At 47.2% G+C, this 27,392-nt stretch overlaps 1 protein-coding gene across 1 annotated transcript in view; it reads left to right on the forward strand.

The window, feature by feature from the left end:
* Positions 1–27,392, forward strand: part of HERC2 (HECT and RLD domain containing E3 ubiquitin protein ligase 2) — a 319,306-nt gene that overhangs the window by 67,184 nt on the left and 224,730 nt on the right. Inside the window, exons 9-14 of the mRNA XM_038760185.1 lie at positions 3,437–3,610; positions 8,820–9,008; positions 11,963–12,114; positions 14,480–14,637; positions 14,725–14,838; positions 26,849–27,100. Coding sequence (XP_038616113.1) covers positions 3,437–3,610; positions 8,820–9,008; positions 11,963–12,114; positions 14,480–14,637; positions 14,725–14,838; positions 26,849–27,100 — 1,039 coding nt within the window. The remainder of the gene's footprint in view (positions 1–3,436; positions 3,611–8,819; positions 9,009–11,962; positions 12,115–14,479; positions 14,638–14,724; positions 14,839–26,848; positions 27,101–27,392) is intronic.

Consider the following 27,392-nt stretch of genomic DNA (forward strand, 5'->3'; position numbering starts at 1 on the left):
CTTGGCACATGGTAAGCACTTAACAAATGCCATCATTATTATTATTACTGTTATTATTATTCAGTACAAAGCACTGATCTCCTAGTCAGAAGTGAATAATGGTCATAATGTTAGCTTGCAAGCTAATATAACTACCCCAGCGCTTAGAACAGTACTTGGCACATAGTAAGCGCTTAACAAATACCATTATTAGTATTACTATTCAGTACAAAGCCCCAATCTCCTAGCCAGAAATGAATAATGGTCATAGCCAGCTAATATAACTACACTAGCACTTTGAACAGTGCTTCACACATAGTAAGCGCTTAACAAATGCCATTATTATTATTGCTATTATTATTATTCAGTACAAAGCAGCGATCTCCTAGCCAGAAGTGAATAATGGTCATAATGTTAGCTCGCAAGCTAATATAACTACCCCAGCGCTTAGAACAGTGCTTGGCACATAGTAAGCGCTTAACAAATGCCATTATTGTTATTACTATTGTTATTATTCAGTACAAAGCACCAATCTCCTAGTCAGAAATGAATAATCGTCATTGCAAGCTAATATAACTACACCAGTGCTTTGAACAGTGCTTGGCACATAGTAAGCGCTTAACAAATGCCATTATTGTTATTACTATTATTATTATTCAGTACAAAGCACCGATCTCCTAGCCAGAAGTGAATAATTGTCATAGCAAGCTAATATAACTAACCCAGTGCTTTGAACAGTGCTTGGCACATAGTAAGCGCTTAACAAGTACCATTTTTATTATTACTACTATTATTATTCAGTACAAAGCAGCAATCTCCTAGCCAGAAATGAATAATGGTCATAATGTTAGCTCGCAAGCTAATATAACCACCCCAGCTCTTAGAACAGTGCTTGGCACATAGTAAGCGCTTAACAAATACCATTATTATGATTACTATTCAGTACAAAGCACCAGTCTCCTAGCCAGAAATGAATAATGGTCATAGCCTGCTAATGTAACTACACCAGCGCTTTGAACAGTGCTTGGCACATAGTAAGCGCTTAACAAATACCATTTTTATTATTACTATTATTATTATTCAGTACAAAGCACCGATCTCCTAGTCAGAAGTGAATAATGGTCATAATGTTAGCTCGCAAGCTAATATAACTACCCCAGCGCTTTGAACAGTGCTTGGCACATAGTAAGCGCTTAACAAATACCATTATTATGATTACTATTCAGTACAAAGCACCAGTCTCCTAGCCAGAAATGAATAATGGTCATAGCCAGCTATTATAACTACCCCAGCGCTTTGAACAGTGCTTGGCACATAGTAAGCGCTTAACAAATGCCATTATTATTATTACTATTATTATTATTCAGTACAAAGCAGCGATCTCCTAGCCAGAAGTGAATAATGGTCATAATGTTAGCTCGCAAGCTAATATAACTACCCCAGCGCTTAGAACAGTGTTTGGCACATAGTAAGCGCTTAACAAATGCCATTATTATGATTACTATTCAGTACAAAGCACCAGTCTCCTAGCCAGAAATGAATAATGGTCATAGCCAGCTAATATAACTACCCCAGCGCTTTGAACAGTGCTTGGCACACAGTAAGCGCTTAACAAATGCCATTATTATTATTACTATTATTATTATTCAGTACAAAGCACCAATCTTCTAGCCAGAAGTGACTAATGGGCATAATGTTAGCTTGCAAGCTAATGTAACCACCACAGTGCTTAGAACAGTGCCTGGCACATAGTAAGCGCTTAACAAATGCCATTATTATTATTACTATTGTTATTATTCAGTACAAAGCACCAATCTCCTAGTCAGAAATGAATAATCGTCATTGCGAGCTAATATAACTGCACCAGCGCTTTGAACGGTGCTTGGCACATAGTAAGCGCTTAACAAATGCCATTATTATTATTACTATTATTATTATTCAGTACAAAGCACCAATCTCTTAGAAATGAATAATCGTCATTGCAAGCTAATATAACTACACCAGTGCTTTGAACAGTGCTTGGCACATAGTAAGCGCTTAACAAATGCCATTATTGTTATTCAGTGCAAAGCACCAATCTCCTAGTCAGAAATGAATAATCGTCATTGCAAGCTAATATAACTACCCCAGCGCTTTGAACAGTGCTTGGCACATAGTAAGCACTTAACAAATGCCATTATTATTATTACTGTTATTATTATTCAGTCCAAAGCACCAATCTCCTAGCCAGAAGTGAATAATCGTCATTGCAAGCTAATGTTACTACACCAGCGCTTTGAACAGTGCTTGGCACATAGTAAGCGCTTAACAAATGCCATTATTATGATTACTATTCAGTCCAAAGCACCAATCTCCTAGCCAGAAATGAATAATGGTCATAGCCAGCTAATATAACTACCCCAGCGCTTTGAACAGTGCTTGGCACACAGTAAGCGCTTAACAAATGCCATTATTATTATTACTATTATTATTATTCAGTACAAAGCACCGATCTCCTAGTCAGAAGTGAATAATCATCATTGCAAGCTAATGTTATTACACCAGCCCTTTGAACAGTGCTTGGCACATAGTAAGTGCTTAACAAATGCCATTATTATTATTATTACTATTATTATTATTCAGTACAAAGCACCAATCTTCTAGCCAGAAGTGACTAATGGGCATAATGTTAGCTTGCAAGCTAATGTAACCACCACAGTGCTTAGAACAGTGCTTGGCACATAGTAAGCGCTTAACAAATGCCATTATTATGATTACTATTCAGTACAAAGCACCATCTCCTAGCCAGAAATGAATAATGGTCATAGCCAGCTATTATAACTACCCCAGCGCTTTGAACAGTGCTTGGCACATAGTAAGCGCTTAACAAATGCCATTATTATTATTACTATTATTATTATTCAGTACAAAGCACCAGTCTCCTAGCCAGAAGGGAATAACGGTCATAATGTTAACTTGCAAGTGAATATAACCACCCCAGGGCTTAGAACAGTGCTTGGCACATAGTAAGCGCTTAACAAATGCCATTATTATTATTACTGTTATTATTATTCAGTACAAAGCACCAATCTCCTAGCCAGAAGTGAATAATCGTCATTGCAAGCTAATGTTACTACACCAGCGCTTTGAACAGTGCTTTGCACATAGTAAGCGCTTAACAAATGCCATTATTATGATTACTATTCAGTCCAAAGCACCAGTCTCCCAGCCAGAAATGAATAATGGTCATAGCCCACTAATGTAACTACACCAGTGCTTTGAACGGTGCTTGGCACATAGTAAGCGCTTAACAAATGCCATTTTTATTATTACTGTTATTATTATGCAGTACAAAGCAGCGATCTCCTAGTCAGAAGTGAATAACGGTCCTAATTTTAGCTTGCAAGCTGCTACGAGTTCTGTTCACCGTTCTTTCTGAAATGATTGATGGAGCGTGTTGTTGTTTTTTCCCCCCCAGATTCTGTCCGGCTCTCTGAGTCCCAACGAAAGTTTCCTGCGCTACCTCACCCTCCCCCAGGACAATGAACTGGCTATCGACCTGCGCCAGACGGCGGTGGTGATTATGGCTCATCTGGATCGCCTGGCTTCTCCCTGCATGCCACCTCAGTGCAGCTCGCCGAAATCCCACAAAGTACGCGCATGCGGGCGCGCGGGCGGGCGTCTTCCCCAACCGCCGTCGCGGTTGACGTGCAGACTGTTCTCCTTGGGTGGGCTGTCGCCACTTCCCGATGGAAATGGAGCCGTCGGCGGGATTCCCCCGTCTAGACCGTGAGCCCGTTGTTGGGTCGCCATAGAATGATAATAATAACGGCATTTATTAAGCGCTTGCTATATGCAAAGCACCGCTCTAAGCGCTGATAATAAAAATGATAATAATGGCATTTAGTAAGCACTTACTATGTGCAATGCACTGTTCTAAGCGCTGGGGTAATAATGATAATAAGGATGGTATTTGTTAAAGCGCTTACTGTGTGCGAAGCACTGGGGTAATAATAATAATAAGGATGGTATTTGTTAAGCGCTTACTACGTGCGAAGCACTGTTCTAAGCGCTGGAGGGATACGAGGTGATCAGCGCTGGGGAGGTTACCAGGAGATCAGGTTACGGGGGGCTCACAGTCTTAATCCCCATTTTCCAGAGGAGGGGACTGAGGCCCAGAGAAGTGAAGTGACTCGCCCAAAGTCGCCCAGCTGTCAAGTGGCGGAGCCGGGATCTGAACCCGTGACCTCTGACTCCAAAGCCCGGGCTCTTTCCACTGAGCCGCACCGGGTAGATACAAAGTAATCAAGTTGTCCCACGGGGGGCTCACAGACTTAATCCCCATTTTCCAGAGGAGGGGACTGAGGCCCAGAGAAGTGAAGTGACTCGCCCAAAGTCGCCCAGCTGTCAAGTGGCGGAGCCGGGATTTGAACCCGTGACCTCTGACTCCAAAGCCCGGGCTCTTTCCACTGAGCCGCACCGGGTAGATACAAAGTAATCAAGTTGTCCCACGGGGGGCTCACAGACTTAATCCCCATTTTCCAGAGGAGGGGACTGAGGCCCAGAGAAGTGAAGTGACTCGCCCAAAGTCACCCAGCTGTCAAGTGGCGGAGCCGGGATTTGAACCCGTGACCTCTGACTCCAAAGCCCGGGCTCTTTCCACTGAGCCGCGCCGGGTAGATACAAAGTAATCAGGTTGTCCCACGGGGGGCTCACAGACTTAATCCCCATTTTCCAGACGAGGGAACTGAGGCCCAGAGAAGTGAAGTGACTCGCCCAAAGTCGCCCAGCTGTCAAGTGGCGGAGCCGGGATTTGAACCCGTGACCTCTGACTCCAAAGCCCGGGCTCTTTCCACTGAGCCACGCTGCTGATGTTGCCAACTTGGACTTCCCAAGCGCTTAGTCCAGTGCTCTGCACACAGTAAGCGCTCAATAAATGCAATTGAATGAATGAAGGGAGGAATGGTACTTATTGAGCGCTTAATCGGGGCAGAATCCTGGACTACGTGCTTGGGTTAGTTCAGTAGGCGAAGAAGTAGACTGGATCCCCACCCTCAAAGAGTCTACAATCTAGAGCAGCAGCGTGGCTCAGTGGAAAGAGCCCGGGCTCTGGAGTCAGAGGTCACGGGTTCAAATCCCGGCTCCACCACTTGTCAGCTGGGTGACTTTGGGCAAGTCAGCGTGGCCCAGTGGAAAGAGCCCAGGCTTCGGAGTCAGAGGTCACGGGTTCAAATCCCGGCTCCACCACGTGTCAGCTGTGTGGCTTTGGGCAAGCCACGTCGCTTCTCTGTGCCTCAGTTCCCTCATCTGTAAAATGGGGATGAAGAAAATGGGGTGAGCCCCCCGTGGGACAACCTGATCACCTTGTAACCTCCCCAGCGCTTAGAATAGTGCCTTGTAAATAGTAAGCGCTTAATAAATGCTATTATTATTATTATTATTATTATTATTATTATTATTATTAAGTCAAGCCGGGATATGAAAAGTACTTGGACCGGCGGAGTTGGAAAGGAAAGGATGAAGAAGAAGGGACCAATTCTGGAGATGTATGGAGATAGAGAAGCAGCGTGGCTCACGGGAAAGAGCCCGGGCTTTGGAGTCAGGGGTCACGGGTTCGAATGCCGGCTCCACCGATTGTCAGCCGGGTGACTTTGGGCAAGTCACTTGACTTCTCCGGGCCTCAGTTCCCTCATCTGGAAAATGGGGATTAAGACTGTGAGCCCCACGTGGGACAACCTGATCTCCTTGTAACCTCCCCAGCGCTTAGGACAGTGCTTTGCACGTAGTAAGCGCTTAATAAATGCCATTATTATTATTATTATTATTATTATTAAGTCAAGCTGGGATATGAAAAGCGCTTGGACCGGCGTAGTTGGAAAGGAAACGATGGAGACGAAGGGACCAATAATTCCGGAGATGTATGAAGAGAGAGCGACGGGATTTGGTGCCGGACTGAATAAGCAATCTGAAGGAGGGAGGAGCCAAGCGTGACATTAAGGTTGTGGTTTTGTGAGGCAGGGAGGATTGCGGTGTTGTCGACAGAGTTGGGAAAACTGCAGGGAGGCGAGGGTTCGGGAATTCAATTTTAGATAACGTTCAGCCTGAAGCGTCGGCAAGGCATTCCGATAGAGATTTCCCGCGTCGGAGGAGAGGAGGCAGAGGAAGAGCCGCCGGCGGAGAGGTGGTAGCGGAACCGGAAACGGACAGTGTGTTGTCAGAGAGGCCGAGGTTTGTTAGTGTGTCCGGGACAAGGAGAAAGTCTACAGTGGCAGGGGCCGCCGGAGGATTAGGATCGACCGGAGTCCTGTAGGTTTGGCAAGGAGGAGACGTTTGTCCCGGGGGTTAACACTGTCCTATTGACCCAAGCCCTAAAATGCGAACTACTTCTGCTGCGAAGCAGAGAGGCCTTGACTGAGTCATTGTTCCTGCTGGAATAATCTAGCAAAGGATGATGGGGGGTAATCATCGTCATCATCATCATAATGATGGCTTTTATTAAGCGCTCACTATGTGCCGAGCACTGTTCTAAATGCTGGGGAGGTTACAAGGTGATCAGGTTGTCCCACAGGGGGCTCATAGTCTTCACCCCCATTTTCCAGATGAGGGAACTGAGGCCCAGAGAAGCCAAGTGACTTGCCCAAAGTCACCCAGCTGACAAGCGGCGGAGCCGGGATTTGAACCCGTGACCTCTGACTCCAGAGCCCGGGCTCTTTCCACTGAGCCACGCTGCTTCTTTATGAAGCAGAGAGGCCTTGATTGAGTCATTTTTCCTGCTGGAACAATCTAACAAAGAATGATGGTATGCGAGGGGGTAATCATCATCATCATCATCATAATGATGGCGTTTATTAAGCGCTCACTATGTGCCGAGCACTGTTCTAAGCGCTGGGGAGGTTACAAGGTGAGCAGGCGGTCCCACGGGGGGCTCCCAGTCTTCACCCCCGTTTTCCAGGTGAGGGAACTGAGGCCCAGAGAAGCCAAGTGACTTGCCCAAAGTCACCCAGCTGACAAGCGGCGGAGCCGGGATTTGAACCCGTGACCTCTGACTCCAGAGCCCGGGCTCTTTCCACTGAGCCACGCTGCTTCTTTATGAAGCAGAGAGGCCTTGATTGAGTCGTTGTTCCTGCTGGAACAATCTAACAAAGAATGATGGTATGCGAGGGGGTAATCATCATCATCATCATCATAATGATGGCGTTTATTAAGCGCTCACTATGTGCCGAGCACTGTTCTAAGCGCTGGGGAGGTTACAAGGTGAGCAGGCGGTCCCACGGGGGGCTCCCAGTCTTCACCCCCATTTTCCAGATGAGGGAACTGAGGCCCAGAGAAGCCAAGTGACTTGCCCAAAGTCACCCAGCTGACAAGCGGCGGAGCCGGGATTTGAACCCGTGACCTCTGACTCCAGAGCCCGGGCTCCTTCCACTGAGCCACGCTGCTTCTTTATGAAGCAGAGAGGCCTTGATTGAGTCGTTGTTCTTGCTGGAACAATCTAACAAAGAATGATGGTATGCGAGGGGGTAATCATCATCATCATCATCATAATGATGGCGTTTATTAAGCGCTTACAATGTGCAAAGCATTCGTTCATTCAGTTGTATTTATTGAGCGCTTACTGTGTGCAGAGCACTGTACTAAGCGCTTGGGAAGTACAACTTGGCAACATAGAGAGACGGTCCCTACCCGACAGCGGGCTCACAGTCTAGAAGGGGGAGACCGACAACGAAGCAAAATGTATTAACAAAATAAAATAAATAGAATAGTAAATACGTTCTAAGCGCTGGGGAGGTAATCATCGTCATCAGCATCATAATAAGAATAATGATGGCGTTTATTAAGCGCTTACTATGTGCCTAGCACTGGGGTGGTTACAGGGTGAGCAGGTTGTCCCACGGGGGGGCTCCCAGTCTTCATCCCCATTTTACAGATGAGGGAACTGAGGCCCAGAGAAGCCAAGTGACTTGCCCAAAGCCACCCAGCTGACAAGCGGCGGAGCCGGGATTTGAACCCGTGACCTCTGACTCCAGAGCCCGGGCTCTTTCCACTGAGCCACGCTGCTTCTCTAGACTGTAAACTCTTTGAGGGCGGGGATCCAGTCTACTTCTTCGCCTACTGAACTAACCCAGGCACGCAGAGCCCGGGCTCTTTCCGCTGAGCCACGCTGCTTCCCCGGTAATTTAACAATAATTGAAGATATTATTTCTTCTCGATGTCACCCTGGTCTTCAGAAAACTATATTTATCTAGGAATCTTTTGCCCAGAGAGCAGTGGAAAGCCATCCATTCTCTGGTGGGCCAGCCTGGGAAAACCAGGCCTCTATTGCAGTATCCGGCTGGAGTGAGCGGATGGGGTTTCTTCCCTGGATTACGTCAAGTGGAAAATGGTCAGACGTCCTCGGCGCTCTTCAAGCGGCGCCCGGCTGCGAGCGTGGAAGAAGTCGCTCCCTTTATTGTCTTTCAGGGATCACTGCAAGAAGTCATCGGCTGGGGCTTGATAGGATGGGAGTATTATGCCAGTGTGATCGGCCCGTGGTAGAAATCGCTCCCTTTATTGTCTTTCAGGGGTCACTGCAAGAAGTCATCGGCTGGGGCTTGATGGGATGGGAGTATTATGCCAATGTGATCGGCCCGTGGAAGAAATCGCTCCCTTTATTGTCTTTCAGGGGTCACTGCAAGAAGTCATCGGCTGGGGCTTGATGGGATGGAAGTATTACGCCAGTGTGATCGGCCCGTGGAAGAAATCGCTCCCTTTATTGTCTTTCAGGGGTCACTGCAAGAAGTCATCGGCTGGGGCTTGATAGGATGGAAGTATTACGCCAGTGTGATCGGCCCGTGGAAGAAATCGCTCCCTTTATTGTCTTTCAGGGGTCACTGCAAGAAGTCATCGGCTGGGGCCTGATAGGATGGAAGTATTACGCCAATGTGATCGGCCCAATCCAGTGCGAAGGCCTCGCGAACCTCGGGGTCACCCAGATCGCCTGTGCCGAGAAGCGCTTCCTCATCCTCTCTCGCAACGGCCGGGTTTACACGCAGGCCTACAACAGCGATACCCTGGTAGGTGATGCTCCTCCCTCGGCTTCGGGGCCCCGGGCGCTCCCGCTCTTCCTTTCGGTGGCCGTGTTTTCTGGCCGTCTGCTGGAAACCCCGCGCCAGCGGGCCTTTGGGTGGAGTATTTTGAAAAAAAGAACCTCACAGGTCTTATTAATAATAGCAGTAATAATAATAATGACGGCATTTACGAAGCGGTTGTTTACAACTCCCGCGAAGGATGATTATACCTTCTACGCCTATTTCTTGTTAGGGGTTAAAGGACTGTTGATTACTCACGCAGGCTCACCCCGCACCGGGCGCCCGGCCAGCGCCTCGGGAACGACGGCCCTTCTGTCAACGTAGATACGAAAATAACCAAAGCTCGTATAAACGAACTTCGATAAATTGTTTGTCATCATCATCATCAATCGTATTTATTGAGCGCAGAGCACTGTGCTAAGCTCTTGGGAAGTACAAATTGGCAACATATAGACACAGTCCCTACCCAACAGTGGGCTCACAGTCTAAAAGGGGGAGACAGAGAACAAAACCAAACATACTAACCAAATAAAATAAATAGAATAGATACGTCGCGGACTATAAAACTGGCAGAGTCCCGGAACTCACTCGCGGCCTCGCCGGGGAGTGGATGCGCTGCCCAGGGATTTTTCCCGATTCTAGAGACTCCGGGTGAGCCGTCCCGGGGCTTCCCGGCTGAAGCGTTGACCTGGATGTAGCAGATGAATCAGGATCGGTGATGCGTGAACCCCTTTTGGGTTCTTGTTCTTTATAATTTGCTCTGGATTAGTATTTAGTGCTTTCTTATTGATTATAATTTGTTATTGATTACTTAGTGCTTTATTACTGATGATAATAAAGCCTTTAATCTTAATAAAAGGCTCCGGCTGTCTCCGCTTCCCAGACTCTTCTCCGCTTCCCTTGGCAGAACATATGTGCCAAGCACTGTTCTAAGCGCTGGGGAGGTTACAAGGCGATCAGGTGGTCCCACGGGGGGCTCACAGTCTTTAATCCCCGTTTTCCAGATGAGGTGACTGAGGGCCAGAGAATAATAATAATAATGATGATGGCATTTATTAAGCGCTTACTATGTGCCAAGCACCGTTCTAAGCGCTGGGGAGGTTACAAGGTGATCGGGTTGTCCCATGGGGGGCTCACAGTCTTTAATCCCCGTTTTACAGATGAGGGAACTGAGGCCCAGAGAATAATAATAATAATGATGGCATTTATTAAGCGCTTACTATGTGCAAGGCACTGTTCTAAGCGCTGGCATGTAGTAAGCGTTTAACAAATACCGCAAAAACAAGGCAGAAATAGGAAGGACCAGTTTAAATCATCTCTCCTATCTCCTCAAGAGAAAGGAGAGATGATTTGACCGGTTCAGTCAATCAATCAATCAATCAATCAATCAATCGTATTTATTGAGCGCTTACTGTGTGCAGAACACTGTACTAAGTGCTTGGGAAGTACAAGTTGGCAACATACAGAGACGGTCTCTACCCAACAGTGGGCTCACAGTCTAGAAGGGGGAGACAGAGAACAAAACAAAACATATTAACAAAATAAAATCAATAGAATAGATATGTACAAGTAAAATAAGTAAATAAATAGAATAATAAATATGTACAGACATGTATACATATATACAGGGGCTGTGGGGCAGGGAAGGAGGTAAGTCAGGGGGGATGGAGAGGGGACCGAGGGGGAGAGGAAGGAGGGGGCTCAGTCTGGGAAGGCCTCCTGGAGGAGGTGAGCTCTCAGAAGGGCCTTGAAGGGAGGAAGAGAGCGAGCTTGGCGGATGGGCAGAGGGAGGGCATTCCAGGCCCGGGGGAGGACGTGGGCCGGGGGTCGATGGCGGAACAGGCGAGAACGAGGCATGGCGAGGAGATTAGCGGCGGAGGAGCGGAGGTTGTGGGCTGGGCTGTAGAAGGAGAGAAGGGAGCTGAGGTAGGAGGGGGCGAGGGGATGGGCAGCCTTGAAGCCCAGGGTGAGGAGTTTCTGCCTGATGCATAGGTTGACTGGTAGCCACTGGAGGTTTTTGAGGAGGGGAGTAACATGCCCAGAGTGTTTCTGGACAAAGATAATCCGGGCAGCAGCATGAAGTATGGATTGAAGTGGGGAGAGACACGAGGATGGGAGATCAGAGAGGAGGCTGATGCAGTAGTCCAGACGGGATAGGATGAGAACTTGAATGAATAGGGTAGCGGTATGGATGGAGAGGAAAGGGCGGATCTTGGCAATGTTGCGGAGCTGAGACCGGCAGGTTTTGGTGACGGCTTGGATGTGAGGGGTGAATGAGAGAGCGGAGTCGAGGATGACACCGAGGTCGCGGGCTTGTGAGACGGGAAGGATGGTAGTGCCGTCAACAGAGATGGGAAAGTCAGGGAGAGGGCAAGGTTTGGGAGGGAAGACAAGGAGTTCAGTCTTGGACATGTTGAGCTTTAGGTGGCGGGCAGACATCCAGGTGGAGATGTCCTGAAGGCAGGAGGAGATGCGAGCCTGGGGGGAGGGGGAGAGAGCAGGGGCAGAGATGGAGATTTGGGTGTCATCAGCGTAGAGATGATAGTTGAAGCTGTGGGACAGATTGTGGTCACCAAGGGATTGAGTGTGAGTGTCTCTTGAGGAGTTAGGAGAGATGATTTAAACTGGTCCTTCCTATCGAAAAATTGAACACCTTGAAACAGGACCTCGAAATATAATAGTCCTTTTGGATCTTTAATTTTCTTCTCTGCAGTATGCTCCGCTGAAGCCATTTTCCCTGCAGAATTCTTAATATTGTTTGTAATACGGAAGATGAACTGCTCACATAGCTTGTTATCCCCTGCAGGGGTGGACTGGGGGTAACAGACGTCGGGAATATCAGTGGAGAAAACTGCATTATTAAGCACTTGTAGGTTCATCGTAGGGCCTTTTTCTAGAATCGGGGTAGAGACTTGACTTTGCATTTGATCTCCTTTTAGGGCCCCCAGCTCGTCCAAGGCCTCGCCTCCCGAAATATTGTGAAAGTTGCAGCCCATTCCGACGGTCACCATTACCTGGCCCTGGCAGCAACCGGAGAGGTGTTCTCTTGGGGGTGTGGAGACGGCGGAAGATTGGGCCACGGGGACACGGTGTACGTACGATGCCCGTCCGGGCAGGAAAACTCTGACTCGGGAAGTTCCCGCAAAACTCCCAAGTGTTCGGGGGCGGCCATATTGCTTCCTGAGGGTCGCGGGACTTGTGTAATTGTCCCGCAATTTGGGGTTGGGGGGAAGAAACCGCCAGGATGACCGGTCCTGAGCCTTTTCCCGCTGGGTTGGCAGCGGCCGGAGTGGTTTTCCAGAAGTCGCCGTTGGTGGTGTGGGAACAGCTGGACGTTCCGGGTGCGGAGGATGTTGTCCACCGGCCGACCGGGCCGCTCTGACTCCACGGCTTTCAGTGTGCTTCCCCGGAGAGCCTCCGTAATCCTCCAGATTTCCTCAGTCAAATTTGGGGAGAAGTGTAATTGATCAGCCCGTCCTTCCCAAGGGCTCAGTACAGTACTCTGCACACAGTAAGCGCGCGATCAATACGATTGAATGAAGGAAGGAATGACAGCTGTGGCCCGGTTTAGGCCCGGGAACTGTGATCTCGATACCTTCCTGTCGAACTGAACGCCGTTTTATGTTTTCCCGGGGCAGTTGAGAAGCAGCGTGGCTCAGTGGAAAGAGCCCGGGCTTTGGAGTCCGAGGTCACGGGTTCGAATTCCGGCGCCGCCACTTGTCGGCCGGGTGACTTTGGGCAAGTCGCTTCACTTCTCTGGGCCCTCAGTGCCCTCATCCGGAAAACGGGGATGAAGACTGGGAGCCCCACATGGGACTCCCGATACCAATCACCTGGTATTCATTCAGTCGTATTTATTGAGCGCTTACTGTGTGCAGAGCACCGTACTAAGCGCTTGAGAAGTCAGCAGCATATAGAGACAGTCCCTACCCAACAGTGGGCTCACAGTCTAGAAGCTTCGCTTTCTGGGCCTCAGTTCCCTCATCCGGAAAACGGGGATGAAGACTGGAAGCCCCATGTGGGACAACCCGATCACCTTGTATTCATTCAGTCGTATTTATTGAGCGCTTACTGTGTCCAAAGCACCGTACTGAGCGCTTGGGAAGTCCGAGTCGGCAACATAGAGAGACGGTCCCTACCCAACAGCGGGCTCACAGTCTAGAAGGGGGAGACGGACAACAAAACAAAACACGTGGACGGGTGTCAAGTTGTCAGAATAAATAGAAATAAAGCTAGATGCACATCATTAACAAAATAAATAGAATAGTAGAATAGAATAGATCAGTATTGTCGATGGGGATTGCAAAAGCTAGAAACTAAAATTGAAAAGTTACTTCTACCCCAGCGCTTAGTAAGCGCTTAACAAATACCAACATTATTATTATTAATTGGAAATCAGCAGTCCTTACTGAACGCCGACCGGGTGCAGAGCACTGTACTGAGCTCTTGAAAAATATTCCAGTTCTGACAGTCCTCCGGTATTTAATGTTAGCGGCCCGCCTTTCCTCTCATCACTTCAAAATTCCGCTTCTCCAAAGCTTTGCCGCAGTACTGTTTGTACGGTAAAATCCAGCGGACGCCGATAATCAGGAGAGGGCTTCTGTTTTTCCTCGGTGCTTTCGCGTGACTTGTATCATTTTCATACCATTCCCTGGAGATGGGGCAAGGCGGGTATTTTTGTATCCCCGCTTTATAGGGGGAACGTGAAGCTTGGAGAGACCGAGGCCGAAATGGGACTCGACTCCCAGCCCCAGGACCCCCCTCCGCTAGCCGGGGCCTGCCCGCCGGCCAGAGGCAGAGAGCGGGAGATGAGCTGGAATATGGTCGATCTGAAATTCAAACCCAGCGTGTTGTATAACGCGAGGGCCGCCTGAAAGTGACTCCAAAGCGCTCACGGTTCTTTCTCCGAGGTGACGGGCCGGGCCCAAACATTCCCCGATTCTCTAGCCGAAGTGCTTGTTTCGGGGATTCGTATTTGGAGCGCTCACCTCAGGCGCACGGCTTTTTCTCCGGCGTGCCGGGCCAAGACCAGACGTTCCCCGATTCTCTAGCCAGAGTGCTTGTTTCCTGGATAAAGCTGATGTCTGAGGGACTGGGACCGTTTGGAAGTCAGATTAGTGGAATACCGTGACCCTGGAGAGGGGATGCCGAACACCTAGGAACGTTGCTAATTCCTTCTCCTCCCCACCGGGAAGCAGGTGGCCAAGGCTGTAACTCCTCATGGGCAGGGATTGGGTCTCCTGACTCCTTCCGGATGCTCCGCGTACAGTAAGTGCTCAGTAAATGCCGCCGATTGGTTTGCTTTTTCTTATGGGAGAGATTATAAATTCACTCATTCATTCATTCAGTCGTATTTATTGAGCGCTCACTGCGTGCAGAGCCCTTGGGCAGTCCCGGCTTTTCAGCCAGATCCCGGTTTTTCGAAGCGGCCTCAGTCCTCTTTTCCGTTCCGACAGGCCCCTGGAGGAACCGAAGATGATCTCCGCCCTCTCGGGAAAGCAGGCGGGGAAGCACGTCGTCCACATCGCCTGCGGGAGCACCTACAGCGCGGCCATCACGGCCGAGGGCGAGCTTTACACGTGGGGGCGAGGAAACTACGGCAGGCTGGGCCACGGTACGCCCTCCGGGCCCGCTCGGCGGGGCGGGGCGGGAGCCGGGGCCGCGGACGGGACCCGAAGTCACGGTCGTTTCTGTCTCCAAGGCTCCAGCGAAGATCAGACCGTCCCAATGTTAGTGACCGGCCTGAAGGGACTGAAGGTCATTGACGTGTCGTGCGGCAGCGGCGATGCTCAAACGCTTGCGGTAACCGAGAATGGTGAGTATTTAAAACGAATTTATACCCGCTCAGTGGGAAGAGCTTGGGTTTAGGAGGCAGGATATCCCAGCTCTCTCATCGGCCTACCTTGGTCGTGCCACTTTTCCTGAGGAAATAAATTAAATGGCAATTTAGTCAGGCGCTTTCGGCGTGCTAGGTGCTGGCATAATAGCGATGGCATTTGTTAAGCCCGAAAGGACTGAAGGTCACTGACGGGTCGTGCGGCAGCGGCGATGCTCAAACCCTCGCGGTAACCGAGAATGGTGAGTATTTAAAACGAATTTAAGCCCGCCGGGGAGCCGGCTTTGACTCAGTGGGAAGAGCTTGGGTTTAGGAGGCAGGAAATCCCAGCTCTCTCACCGGCCTACCTTGGGCTTGTCACTTTTCCTGAGGAAATAAATTAAATGGCATTTTAGTCAGGCGCTTTCGGCGTGCTAGGCGCTGGCATAATAGCGATGGCGTTCGTTAAGCCCGAAAGGACTGAAGGTCACTGACGGGTCGTGTGGCAGCGGCGATGCTCAAACCCTCGCGGTAACCGAGAATGGTGAGTATTTAAAACGAATTTATGCCCGCCGGGGAGCCGGCTTTGGCTCAGTGGAAAGAGCTTGGGTTTAGGAGTCAGGAAATCCCAGCTCTCTCACCGGCCTACCTTGGTCATGCCACTTTTCCTGAGGAAATAAATTAAATGGCATTTTAGTCAGGCGCTTTCGGCGTGCTAGGCGCTGGCATAATAGCAATGGCGTTTGTTAAGCCCGAAAGGACTGGAGGTCACTGACGACGTGTCGTGCGGCAGCGGCGATGCTCAAACGCTCGCGGTAACCGAGAATGGTGAGTATTTAAAACGAATTTATGCCCGCCGGGGAGCCGGCTTTGGCTCAGTGGAAAGAGCTTGGGTTTAGGAGGCAGGAAATCCCAGCTCTCTCACCGGCCTACTTTGGTCATGCCACTTTTCCTGAGGAAATAAATTAAATGGCATTTTAGTCAAGCGCTTTCGGCGTGCTAGGCGCTGGAATAATAGCGATGGCGTTTGTTAAGCCCGAAAGGACTGAAGGTCACTGACGGGTCGTGCCGCAGCGGCGATGCTCAAACTCTCATGGTAACCGAGAATGGTGAGTATTTAAAACGAATTTATGCCCGCCGGGGAGCCGGCTTTGGCTCAGTGGAAAGAGCTTGGGTTTAGGAGGCAGGAAATCCCAGCTCTCTCACCGGCCTACCTTGGGCGTGCCACTTTTCCTGAGAAAATAAATTAAATGGCATTTTAGTCAGGCGCTTTCGGCGTGCTAGGCGCTGGAATAATAGCGATGGCGTTTGTTAAGCGTTTATTACGTGCAAGGCGCCGTTCTAAGCGCCGGGGGGATACAGGGTGATCCGGTGGTCCCACGGGGGGCTCACAGTCTTAATCCCCATTTTCCAGATGAGGGAACTGAGGCCCAGAGAAGTGAAGTGACTTGCCCGAAGTCACCCAGTTGACTGATAATAATAATGCTAATAATAATAGCATTTATTAAGCGCTAATTACATGCAAAGCACTGTTGTGAGTGCTGGGGAGGTTACAAGGTGATCACGTTGTCCCACGTGGGGCTCACAGTCTTAATCCCCATTTTACAGATGAGGGAACTGAGGCCCAGAGCAGGGAAGTGATTGTCCGAAGTCACACAGCTAATAATAATAATAATAATAATAGCATTTATTAAGCGCTTACTATGTGCAAAGCACTGCTCTAAGCGCTGGGGAGGTTACAAGGTGATCGGGTTGTCCCACGTGGGGCTCACAGTCTTAATCCCCATTTTACAGATGAGGTCACTGAGGCCCAGAGAAGTGACTTGCCCAAAGTCACACAGCTGACTAGGGGCAGAATCCCAGTCTTCATCCCCATTTTCCCGATGAGGTCACTGAGGCCCAGAGAAGTGAAGTGACCCGCCCAGAGTCACCCAGCAGACACTTGGCGGAGCCGGGATTTGAACCCGTGACCTCCGACTCCAAAGACCGGGCTCTTTCCACTGAGCCCCGCTGCTTCTCACTAGGCTAAGTGCTGGGGTGTTTCCGAGCTAAATCAGATCGGACGCGGTCCCTGTCCCGTACGGGGCTCGCAGTCTTCCTCCCCGTTTTGCGGATGAGGTAACTGAGGCACAGAAAAGTCAAGTGACTGACCCGAGGTCAGGCAGCGGATCGGCAGCGAGCAGGGTTTCGAACCCTGGCCCTTCCGATTTCCAGAGCAGCAGCGGGGCTCAGTGGAAAGAGCCCGGGCTTTGGAGTCAGAGGTCACGGGTTCGAATCCCGGTTCTGACACTAGTCAGCCGGGTGACTTGGGGCAGGTCACTTCTCTGGGCCTCGGTTACCTCATCTGTAAAATGGGAATTAAGACCGTGAGCCCCACATGGGACAACCCGATCACCTTATAACCTCCCCAGCGCTTAGAGCAGTGCTTTGCACACAGTAAGCGCTTAATAAATGCTATTATTATTATTATTAGCTGTGTGACCTCGGACAATCACTTCACTTCTCTGGGCCTCAGTTCCCTCATCTGTAAAATGGGGATTGAGACTGTGAGCCCCAAGTGGGACAACCCGATCACCTTGTAATCTCCCCAGCGCATAGAACAGTGCTTTGCACATAGTAAGTGCTTAATAAATGCTATTATTATTATTATTAGTCAGCCGTGTGACTTAGGACAATCACTTCACTTCTCTGGGCCTCAGTTCCCTCATCTGTAAAATGGGGATTAAGACTTTGAGCCCCACGTGGGACAACGTGATCACCTTGTAACCTCCCCAGCACTTAGAACAGTGCTTTGCACGTAGTAAGTACTTAATAAATGCCATCATTATTATAATTATTATCATTATTCCAGGCCCGTGCTTCATCCAGTAGGCCGCTCTGCTTCTTCAGTAGATCACTTGACCTCTCTGAGTCTGTTTCCTCGTCTGTAAACCGTGACCTAATTCTCCCTACTTTTTAGATAGGGAGCTTCATAGGGGACAGAGACTGGGACCGATCTGATTGTTGTACGTCTATTCCAGTGGTGGGCACATAATAGACGCTTAAATGATTCCGTTTTCATTGTTATTATCGCAGCATGCAAAGAAAGAGCTGGCACGTATTCATTCGTTCATTCAGTCGTATTTATTGAGACTGGGACCGATCTGATTGTCGTATATCTTATTCCAGTGGTGGGCACATACTAGACGCTTAAGTGATTCTGTTTTCATTATTATTGCAGCATGCAAAGAAAGAGCTGGCACGTATTCATTCGTTCATTCAGTCGTATTTATTGAGCACTTCCTGTGCGCAGAGCGCTTGGGAAGTACAAGTCGGCAACTTAAATTTTATTTTGTTAATATGTTTTGTTTTGTTCATTCATTCATTCAATCGTATTTATTGAGAGCTTACTGTGTGCAGAGCACTGTACTAAGCGCTTGGGAAGTCCAAGTTGGCAACATCTAGAGACGGTCCCTACCCGACAGTGGGCTCCCAGTCTAGAAGGGGGAGACAGAGAACAAAACCAAACATATTAACAAAATAAAACAAATAGAATAAATATGTACAAATAATATCAATAAACAAATACAGTAATAAATACATACAAACCTGTAAGTTTGTTCTCTGTCTCCAACCTGGTGGCCTTTATGGAGAGAGGCTTTTGAGAGTCGGGAGGGATGGGATTTGGTGGATTTCCTCAGCGAAGGAATTCCATACAGGGGAAAGGCGTGGGCGGGATGCTGGAGACGGAAGAGTTGTGAGCATAAGACGGGAAGAAATCAGTTTGGGTAGAGCAAAGAGTGAGCGTTGGAGTGTAGTGTGAACTCCTGAGGGCAAGGATCGTGTGCGTATTATCTTTCCCTAGCATTCAGTTCGGTGCTTTGCCCAGAGTAAGCCCTTCCCGAATGCTACGGAGTGATTGATTGATTGATTGATTGATTGAAGGCAGCAGATGGATTAGAAGGAGACAATCCACGGCCTGCCCTCTGTCTCTGTTCGCTCTCCTCCGTCAGGTAGTTTTGCTTCATAAAGGCATATGTTGCCGATTTGTACTTCCAAGCGCTTAGTACAGAGCTCTGCACACAGTAAGTGCTCAATAAATACGATTGATTGAATGAATGAATATGGACTCAGTATCTAGCTAATTCACATGGAGCAAGTCCTGCTGTCCGTTCTGAAGGATGACTGCTTTCTTGGTAATATAGTGCTCCAGTGTCAAGATTTAGCAAGTGAGACAGAGGAATTTGTTTTGGGCTTATCAGTCACGTTTTGAGAGTACTAGCATTCAGACTGGAAAGTATCTTGAGAGTACTCCAGTGTGCCGTGATGTCAAGATTTAACTAGTGAGACAGAGGAATTTGTTTTGGGCTTAGAGGTCACGTTTTGAGAATACTAGCATTCGGACTGGAAAGTATCTTGAGAGTATTGATATAGTGCTCCAGTGTGCCGGGATGTCGAGATTTAACAAGTGAGTCAGAGGAATTTGCTTTGGGCTTATGGGTCACGTTTTGAGAATACTAGCGTTCAGACTGGAAAGTATCTTGAGAGTATCAATATAGTGCTCCAGTGTGCCGGGATGTCAAGATTTAACAAGTGAGACAGAGGAATTCCCTTTGGGCTTATGGGTTACGTTTTGAGAATACTAATATTCAGACTGGAAAGTATCTCGAGAGTATTAATATAGTGCTCCAGTGGGCCATGATGTCAAGATTTAACGAGTGAGACAGAGGAATTTCTTTTGGGCTTATGGGTCGCGTTTTGAGAATACTAATATTCAGACTGGAAAGTATCTTGAGAGTATTAATATAGTGCTCCAATGTGCCGTGATGTCAAGGTTTAACAAGTGAGTCAGAGGAATTTGCTTTGGACTTATAGGTCACGTTTTGAGAATACTATCGTTCAGACTGGAAAGTATCTTGAGAGTATTAATCTAGTGCTCCAGTGTGCTGTGATGTCAAGGTTTAACAAGTGAGACAGAGGAGCTTCTTTTGGGGTCACGTTTTGAGAATACTAATATTCAGACTGGAAAGTATCTTGAGAGCGTTAATATAGTGCTCCAGTATGCCATGATATCAAGATTTAACAAGTGAGACAGAGGAATTCCCTTTGGGCTTATGGGTTACGTTTTGAGAATACTAATATTCAGACTGGAAAGTATCTTGAGAGTATTAATATAGTGCTCCAGTGGGCCATGATGTCAAGATTTAACAAGTGAGACAGAGGAATTTCTTTTGGGCTTATAGGTCGCGTTTTGAGAATACTAATATTCAGACTGAAAAGTATCTTGAGAGTATTAATCTAGTGCTCCACTGTGCCGTGATGTCAGGATTTAACAAGTGAGACAGAGTAATTTGCTTTGGGCTTATCGGTCACGTTTTGAGAATACTGGCGTTCAGACTGGAAAGTATCTTGAGAGTATTAATCTAGTGCTCCAGTGTGCTGTGATGTCAAGGTTTAACAAGTGAGACAGAGGAGCTTCTTTTGGGGTCACGTTTTGAGAATACTAATATTCAGACTGGAAAGTATCTTGAGAGCGTTAATATAGTGCTCCAGTATGCCGTGATATCAAGATTTAACAAGTGAGACAGAGGAATTCCCTTTGGGCTTATGGGTTACATTTTGAGAATACTAATATTCAGACTGGAAAGTATCTCGAGAGTATTAATATAGTGCTCCAGTGTGCTGGGATGTCAAGATTTAACAAGTGAGACAGAGGAATTTGCTTTGGGCTTATCGGTCACGTTTTGAGAATACTAGTGTTCAGACTGGAAAGTATCTTGAGAGTATTAATGTAGTGCTCCAATGTGCCGTGATGTCAAGGTTTAACAAGTGAGTCAGAGGAATTTGCTTTGGACTTATAGGTCACGTTTTGAGAATACTATCGTTCAGACTGGAAAGTATCTTGAGAGTATTAATCTAGTGCTCCAGTGTGCTGTGATGTCAAGGTTTAACAAGTGAGACAGAGGAGCTTCTTTTGGGGTCACGTTTTGAGAATACTAATATTCAGACTGGAAAGTATCTTGAGAGCGTTAATATAGTGCTCCAGTATGCCATGATATCAAGATTTAACAAGTGAGACAGAGGAATTCCCTTTGGGCTTATGGGTTACGTTTTGAGAATACTAATATTCAGACTGGAAAGTATCTCGAGAGTATTAATATAGTGCTCCAGTGTGCCATGATGTCAAGATTTAACAAGTGAGACAGAGGAATTTCTTTTGGGCTTATGGGTCGCGTTTTGAGAATACTAATATTCAGACTGAAAAGTATCTTGAGAGTATTAATCTAGTGCTCCACTGTGCCGTGATGTCAGGATTTAACAAGTGAGACAGAGTAATTTGCTTTGGGCTTATCGGTCACGTTTTGAGAATACTAGCGTTCAGACTGGAAAGTATCTTGAGAGTATTAATCTAGTGCTCCAGTGTGCTGTGATGTCAAGGTTTAACAAGTGAGACAGAGGAGCTTCTTTTGGGGTCACGTTTTGAGAATACTAATATTCAGACTGGAAAGTATCTTGAGAGCGTTAATATAGTGCTCCAGTATGCCGTGATATCAAGATTTAACAAGTGAGACAGAGGAATTCCCTTTGGGCTTATGGGTTACATTTTGAGAATACTAATATTCAGACTGGAAAGTATCTCGAGAGTATTAATATAGTGCTCCAGTGGGCCATGATGTCAAGATTTAACAAGTGAGACAGAGGAATTTCTTTTGGGCTTATGGGTCGCGTTTTGAGAATACTAATATTCAGACTGGAAAGTATTTTGAGAGTATTAATCTAGTGCTCCACTGTGCCGTGATGTCAGGATTTAACAAGTGAGACAGAGGAATTTGCTTTGGGCTTATCGGTCACGTTTTGAGAATACTAGCGTTCAGACTGGAAAGTATCTTGAGAGTATTGATATAGTGCGCCAGTGTGCTGTGATGTCAAGATTTAAGTCAGACAGAGGAGCTTCTTTTGGGGTCACGTTTTGAGAATACTAATATTCAGACTGGAAAGTATCTTGAGAGCGTTAATATAGTGCTCCAGTATGCCGTGATATCAAGATTTAACAAGTGAGACAGAGGAATTCCCTTTGGGCTTATGGGTTACATTTTGAGAATACTAATATTCAGACTGGAAAGTATCTCGAGAGTATTAATATAGTGCTCCAGTGGGCCATGATGTCAAGATTTAACAAGTGAGACAGAGGAATTTCTTTTGGGCTTATGGGTCGCGTTTTGAGAATACTAATATTCAGACTGGAAAGTATTTTGAGAGTATTAATCTAGTGCTCCACTGTGCCGTGATGTCAGGATTTAACAAGTGAGACAGAGGAATTTGCTTTGGGCTTATCGGTCACGTTTTGAGAATACTAGCATTCAGACTGGAAAGTATCTTGAGAGTATTGATATAGTGCGCCAGTGTGCTGTGATGTCAAGATTTAAGTCAGACAGAGGAGTTTCTTTTGGGGTCGTGTTTTGAGAATACTAATATTCAGACTGGAAAGTATCTTGAGGGTGTTAATATAGTGCTCCAGTGTGCCAGGATGTCAAGATTTAACAAGTGAGTCAGAGGAATTTGCTTTGGGCTTATCAGTCACGTTTTGAGAATACTAGCATTCAGACTGGAAAGTATCTTGAGAGTATTAATATAGTGCTCCAGTGTGCCGGGATGTCAGGATTTAACAAGTGAGACAGGGGAATTTGCTTTGGGCTTATCGGTTACGTTTTGAGAATACTAGCGTTCAGACTGGAAAGTATCTTGAGAGTATTAATCTCGTGCGCCAGTGTGCTTTGATGTCAAGATTTAACAGGTGAGACAGAGGAGTTTCTTTTGGGGTCACGTTTTGAGAATACTAATATTCAGACTGGAAAGTATCTTGAGAGTGTTAATATAGCGCTCCAGTGTGCCGGGATGTCAAGATTTAACAAGTGAGACGGGGGAATTTCTTTTGGGGTCATGTTTTGAGAATACTAGCGTTCAGACTGGAAAGTATCTTGAAAGTATTAATATAGTGCTCCAGTGTGCCGTGATGTCAAGATTCATTCATTCATTCAATCGTATTTATTGAGCGCTTACTGTGTGCAGAGCACTGTACTTAGCGCTTGGGAAGTACAAGTTGGCAAGATTTAACAAGAGAGACAGAGGAATTTGCTTTGGGCTTATAGGTCACGTTTTGAGAATACTAGCGTTCAGACTGGAAAGTATCTTGAGAGTATATATTATTACTATTATTATATGGCTATATGGCATTTCTCATTGGTTGGATGAGTTTGCTTATAATAATAATAATAATAATGATGATGGCATTTGTTAAGCACTTACTATGTGTGAAGCACTCTTCTGAGCACTGCGGGGATACAAGGTGATCCGGTCGTCTCGCGTGGGGCTCCCGGTCTTCATCCCCATTTTACAGATGAGGGAACTGAGGCCCAGGGAAGTGAAGTGACTGGCCCAAAGTCCCCCAGCTGACAAGTGGCGGAGCCGGGATTAGAACCCGTGACCTCTGACTCCCAAGCCCGGGCTCTTTCCACAGCCACGCTACTAATATAGATACATTACATATATATGTACATATACATTATACATATATAATTTAATATATAATAATTTATATATTATTATTATTATTATATGGCACTGCCCATTGGTTGGGTGTGTGCTAATAATGATAATAATAATGGTGATGATGGCATTTGTTAAGCACTTACTGTGTGCGAAGCACTCTTCTAAGCGCTGGGGGGATACGAGGTGATCCGGTCGTCCCGTGTGGGGCTCCCGGTCTTCATCCCCATTTTCCAGATGAGGGAACTGAGGCCCAGGGAAGTGAAGTGACTGGCTCAGAGTCCCCCAGCTGACAAGTGGCGGAGCCAGGATTAGAACCCGTGACCCCTGGCTCCCAAGCCCGGGCTCTTTCCGCTGAGCCACTCCGCTTATGTCCGTTCCGCACCAATGTGATCGTTACGTTGCCTCAGTTATTTCCGCGTGTCATGAGATCGTATGACTGGCCTCTGTTGATCTTTTCTTCCTGATGCCATTGCTACAATCTGCTCTTACGGTAGTATATGGTTTTTACTCCAAGGATTTAAGCCAAAACTAGATAATCCAATTTTTCTGCTCTTATCAATCGATCAGTGGTATTTATTAAGTGTTTGTTGTGTGCACAGCACTGCGTTCAACACTTACTCCCTAATAATAATAATAATGATGGCATTTATTAAGCGCTTACTGTGTGCCAAGCACTGTTCTAAGCACCGGGGGGATACAAGGGGATCAGGTGGTCCCACATGGGGCTCTCAGTCGTCGTCCCCGTTTTCCAGATGAGGTCACTGAGGCCCAGAGAAGTGAAGTGACATGCCCAAAGTCACCCAGCTGACAAGTCATTCATTCATTCATTCAGTCGTATTTATTGAGCGCTTACTGTGTGCAAAGCACTGTACTAAGCGCTTGGGAAGTACAAGTTGGCAACATATAGAGATGGTCCCTACCCGACAACGGGCTCACAGTCTAGAAGGGGGAGACAGACAACAAAACAAAACATATTAACAAAATAAAATTAATAGAATAGTAAATATGTACAAGTTTCCTCTGTGCAGAGCACTGTACTAAGCGCTCGGGAAGTACAAGTTGGCAGCATCTAGAGACGGTCTCTACCCAACAGCGGGCTCACAGTCTGGAAGGGGGAAGGGACAAGTGGCCGAGTCGGGATTTGAACCCGTGACCTCGGACTCCAAAGCCCGGGCCCTTTCCACTGAGCCACGCTGCTTCTCCCTAAGCTCTTATTCATTCATTCATTCATACTAAGCGCTTAGTCCAGTGCTCCGCAAACAGTAAGCGCTCAATAAATGCGATTGATTCATTCATTCATACTAAGTGCTTAGTACAGTGCTCTGCACACAGTAAGCGCTCAGTAAATATGCTTGATTCATTCATTCAATCACATTTATTGAGCGCTTACTGTGTGCAGAGCACTGTACTAAGCGCTCCTTACTTGGCAAATAATATCTGTCCAAGCGTTCTGCTCCACACTTGTCTCTCACTATATGTTCTTCCCTAACTATTTGTCAGGGAATTGATATCAAAATATTTTGTTAGTCTTGTTTTCCAATGGTGGGGCCTCTCTAAGCAAATATTTTCTTTTAAGGAGAATGGGATCGGGTGGGGGGGGTTTCACTACTTGTAATAAATATGATTAAATGAATTGAATTGAATACAGTATTGAATTAAATATAGTAGGATTCCCCCAGCTTGCTCCCTACACCCCGTCTCCCCCTGCTCGATAATAATCTCTTGAGGTGCTGTCTGAAGTCAAATATTTTTTTTATTAAGGAGGTTTTAAATCCGATAGTCCGTCTATGCCGAAGTCAGATATTTTTTATTAAGGAGGTTTGGAATCTGCTACTCCGTCTATGCCGTAAGGAGAGCGGGGGACATTTCAGTTCCAGTGATAACATTTATCCCGGCCTTATTCCCATCCCCTCTGCTCACATTTACTTTCAGAAAGTAAAAATAATAATAACAGTGGCATTTGTTAAGCGCTTACTATGTGCGAAGCGCTGTTCTAAGCGCTGGGGGGATTCAAGGTGATCAGCTTGTCATCCATTCATTCATTGGGCGCTTACCGTGTGCAGAGCACTGTACTAAGCGCTTGGGAAGTCCAAGTCGGCAACATATAGAGACGGTCCCTACCCAACAACCGGCCCACAAGGCAGGGGGGACTGACAACAAAACATATTAACAAAATAAAATAAATAGACTAGTAAATATGTACAATAATAATAATGGCATTTATTAAGTGCTTACTACGTGCAAAGCACTGTTCTAAGCGCTGGGGAGGTTACAGGGTGATCAGGTTGGCCCACGGGGGGGCTCACAGTCTTCATCCCCGTTTTCCAGATGAGGTAATTGAGGCCCAGAGAAGTGAACATATTTATTACTCTATTTATTTATTTATTTTACTTGTACGTATCTATCCTATTTATTTTATTTTGTTAGTATGTTTGGTTTTGTTCTCTGTCTCCCCCTTTTAGACTGTGAGCCCACTGTTGGGTAGGGACCGTCTCTAGATGTTGCCAATTTGTACTTCCCAAGCGCTTAGTACAGTGCTCTGCACACAGTAAGCGCTCAATAAATACGATTGATGATGATGATGATGAAGCGACTTGCCCAAGGTCACACAGCAGACGTGTGGCGGGGCCGGGATTAGAACCCATGACCTCTCCTCTTTCCACTGAGCCACGCTGTTTCTTACAAAATGAGACAAGGCCACAAATCTCCACTTTATATGTACATTTTTTCTCTCTGTCTTTTGTAATAATCAATCAATCGTGCCTATTGAGCGCTTACTGTGTGCAGAGCACTGTACTAATAACGTTAAGTATGTTATTGTGTCCCCAAGATCCAAATAAATCGATCAGTGATATAAAGAGAGCTTAAAAAATAATTAAAGAATAGCACAGTTACACGATCAAGTAGCAACGCAAACGTGAACCGACAATAAAGCATTTGGAATTGGCATTTAGTCGTACAAATGTAAATGTTTAAATGTGTTTTCGGACCCGTAAGCACTGAGAATGTATTATTAATCTAATGCCTTACGGGGCCCAGAGAGCTATTGAAATGGGCTCTTAATCTCAATTCGAGTCAGCTAAATCCTTGAATGAGAAACCGAGGCCGTGGGGAACGGAGTCCGCGCGGAGCCGATACCTCTTCCCAGACTGGGAACGGAGTCCGCGCGGAGCCGATACCTCTTCCCAGACTGGGAACGGAGTCCGCGCGGAGCCGATACCTCTTCCCAGACTGAGCAGTGAGCTGAAATTAATCCGGATTTGAACATTCGGTGGAGGAGTCAGAAACGCTATCAGCTCTTTCCCGGAGTTGCTTCCGTGTCGGTTCTCCGGGAGTTCGAAACGGAGCGAACCGCACGGCCGCGGCGCGGTGGGGCTCGCGATTTTGCCCCCCAGTGTGTCGCTTCCCTTTAGAGCTGCCGGTCCCACCGAGGTGGAACCGCCGGGAACCGGGGAAACCGCCCGTCTGCTCTCCTTTCCAGGTCAAGTGTGGTCTTGGGGGGACGGAGACTACGGAAAACTCGGAAGAGGAGGCAGCGACGGTTGCAAAACCCCCAAACTGATCGAAAAACTTCAAGACCTGGATGTCGTCAAAGTACGTTGCGGGAGTCAGTTTTCGGTTGCCCTGACGAAAGACGGACAGGTCTATTCCTGGGGGAAAGGCGACAATCAGCGACTCGGACACGGAACGGAGGAGCACGTTCGCTATCCCAAACTCCTGGAAGGTTTGCAAGGTGCGTGGAGGATGTTCATTCTTGGAAAAGGGGTCTTCCCCCGATTCCTTCAGATAGATAGCTCCAGCCCCCGGTTGCCCAGATGAGCGTTTTTCTTTTGCCGAAAAGTTCCGTGTCTCCTCCGCGCTCCCGGACTTTCGGTGAGGAACACCCTGCACTCGGGTTCTGGAGACTCGGCCTCCGCGGGATGCAGGGATCGCCGGTAGAGCAGGCGTTAGAACCTGGATTGGGATTGGGATGTTGAAGCGTTTCCCGGTTGATCTCCTAAAATGGCGCGATCGGCGAGAGCGTG

The sequence above is a fragment of the Tachyglossus aculeatus genome, chromosome 18, assembly GCF_015852505.1.
Source record: "Tachyglossus aculeatus isolate mTacAcu1 chromosome 18, mTacAcu1.pri, whole genome shotgun sequence".
NCBI lineage: Eukaryota > Metazoa > Chordata > Mammalia > Monotremata > Tachyglossidae > Tachyglossus > Tachyglossus aculeatus.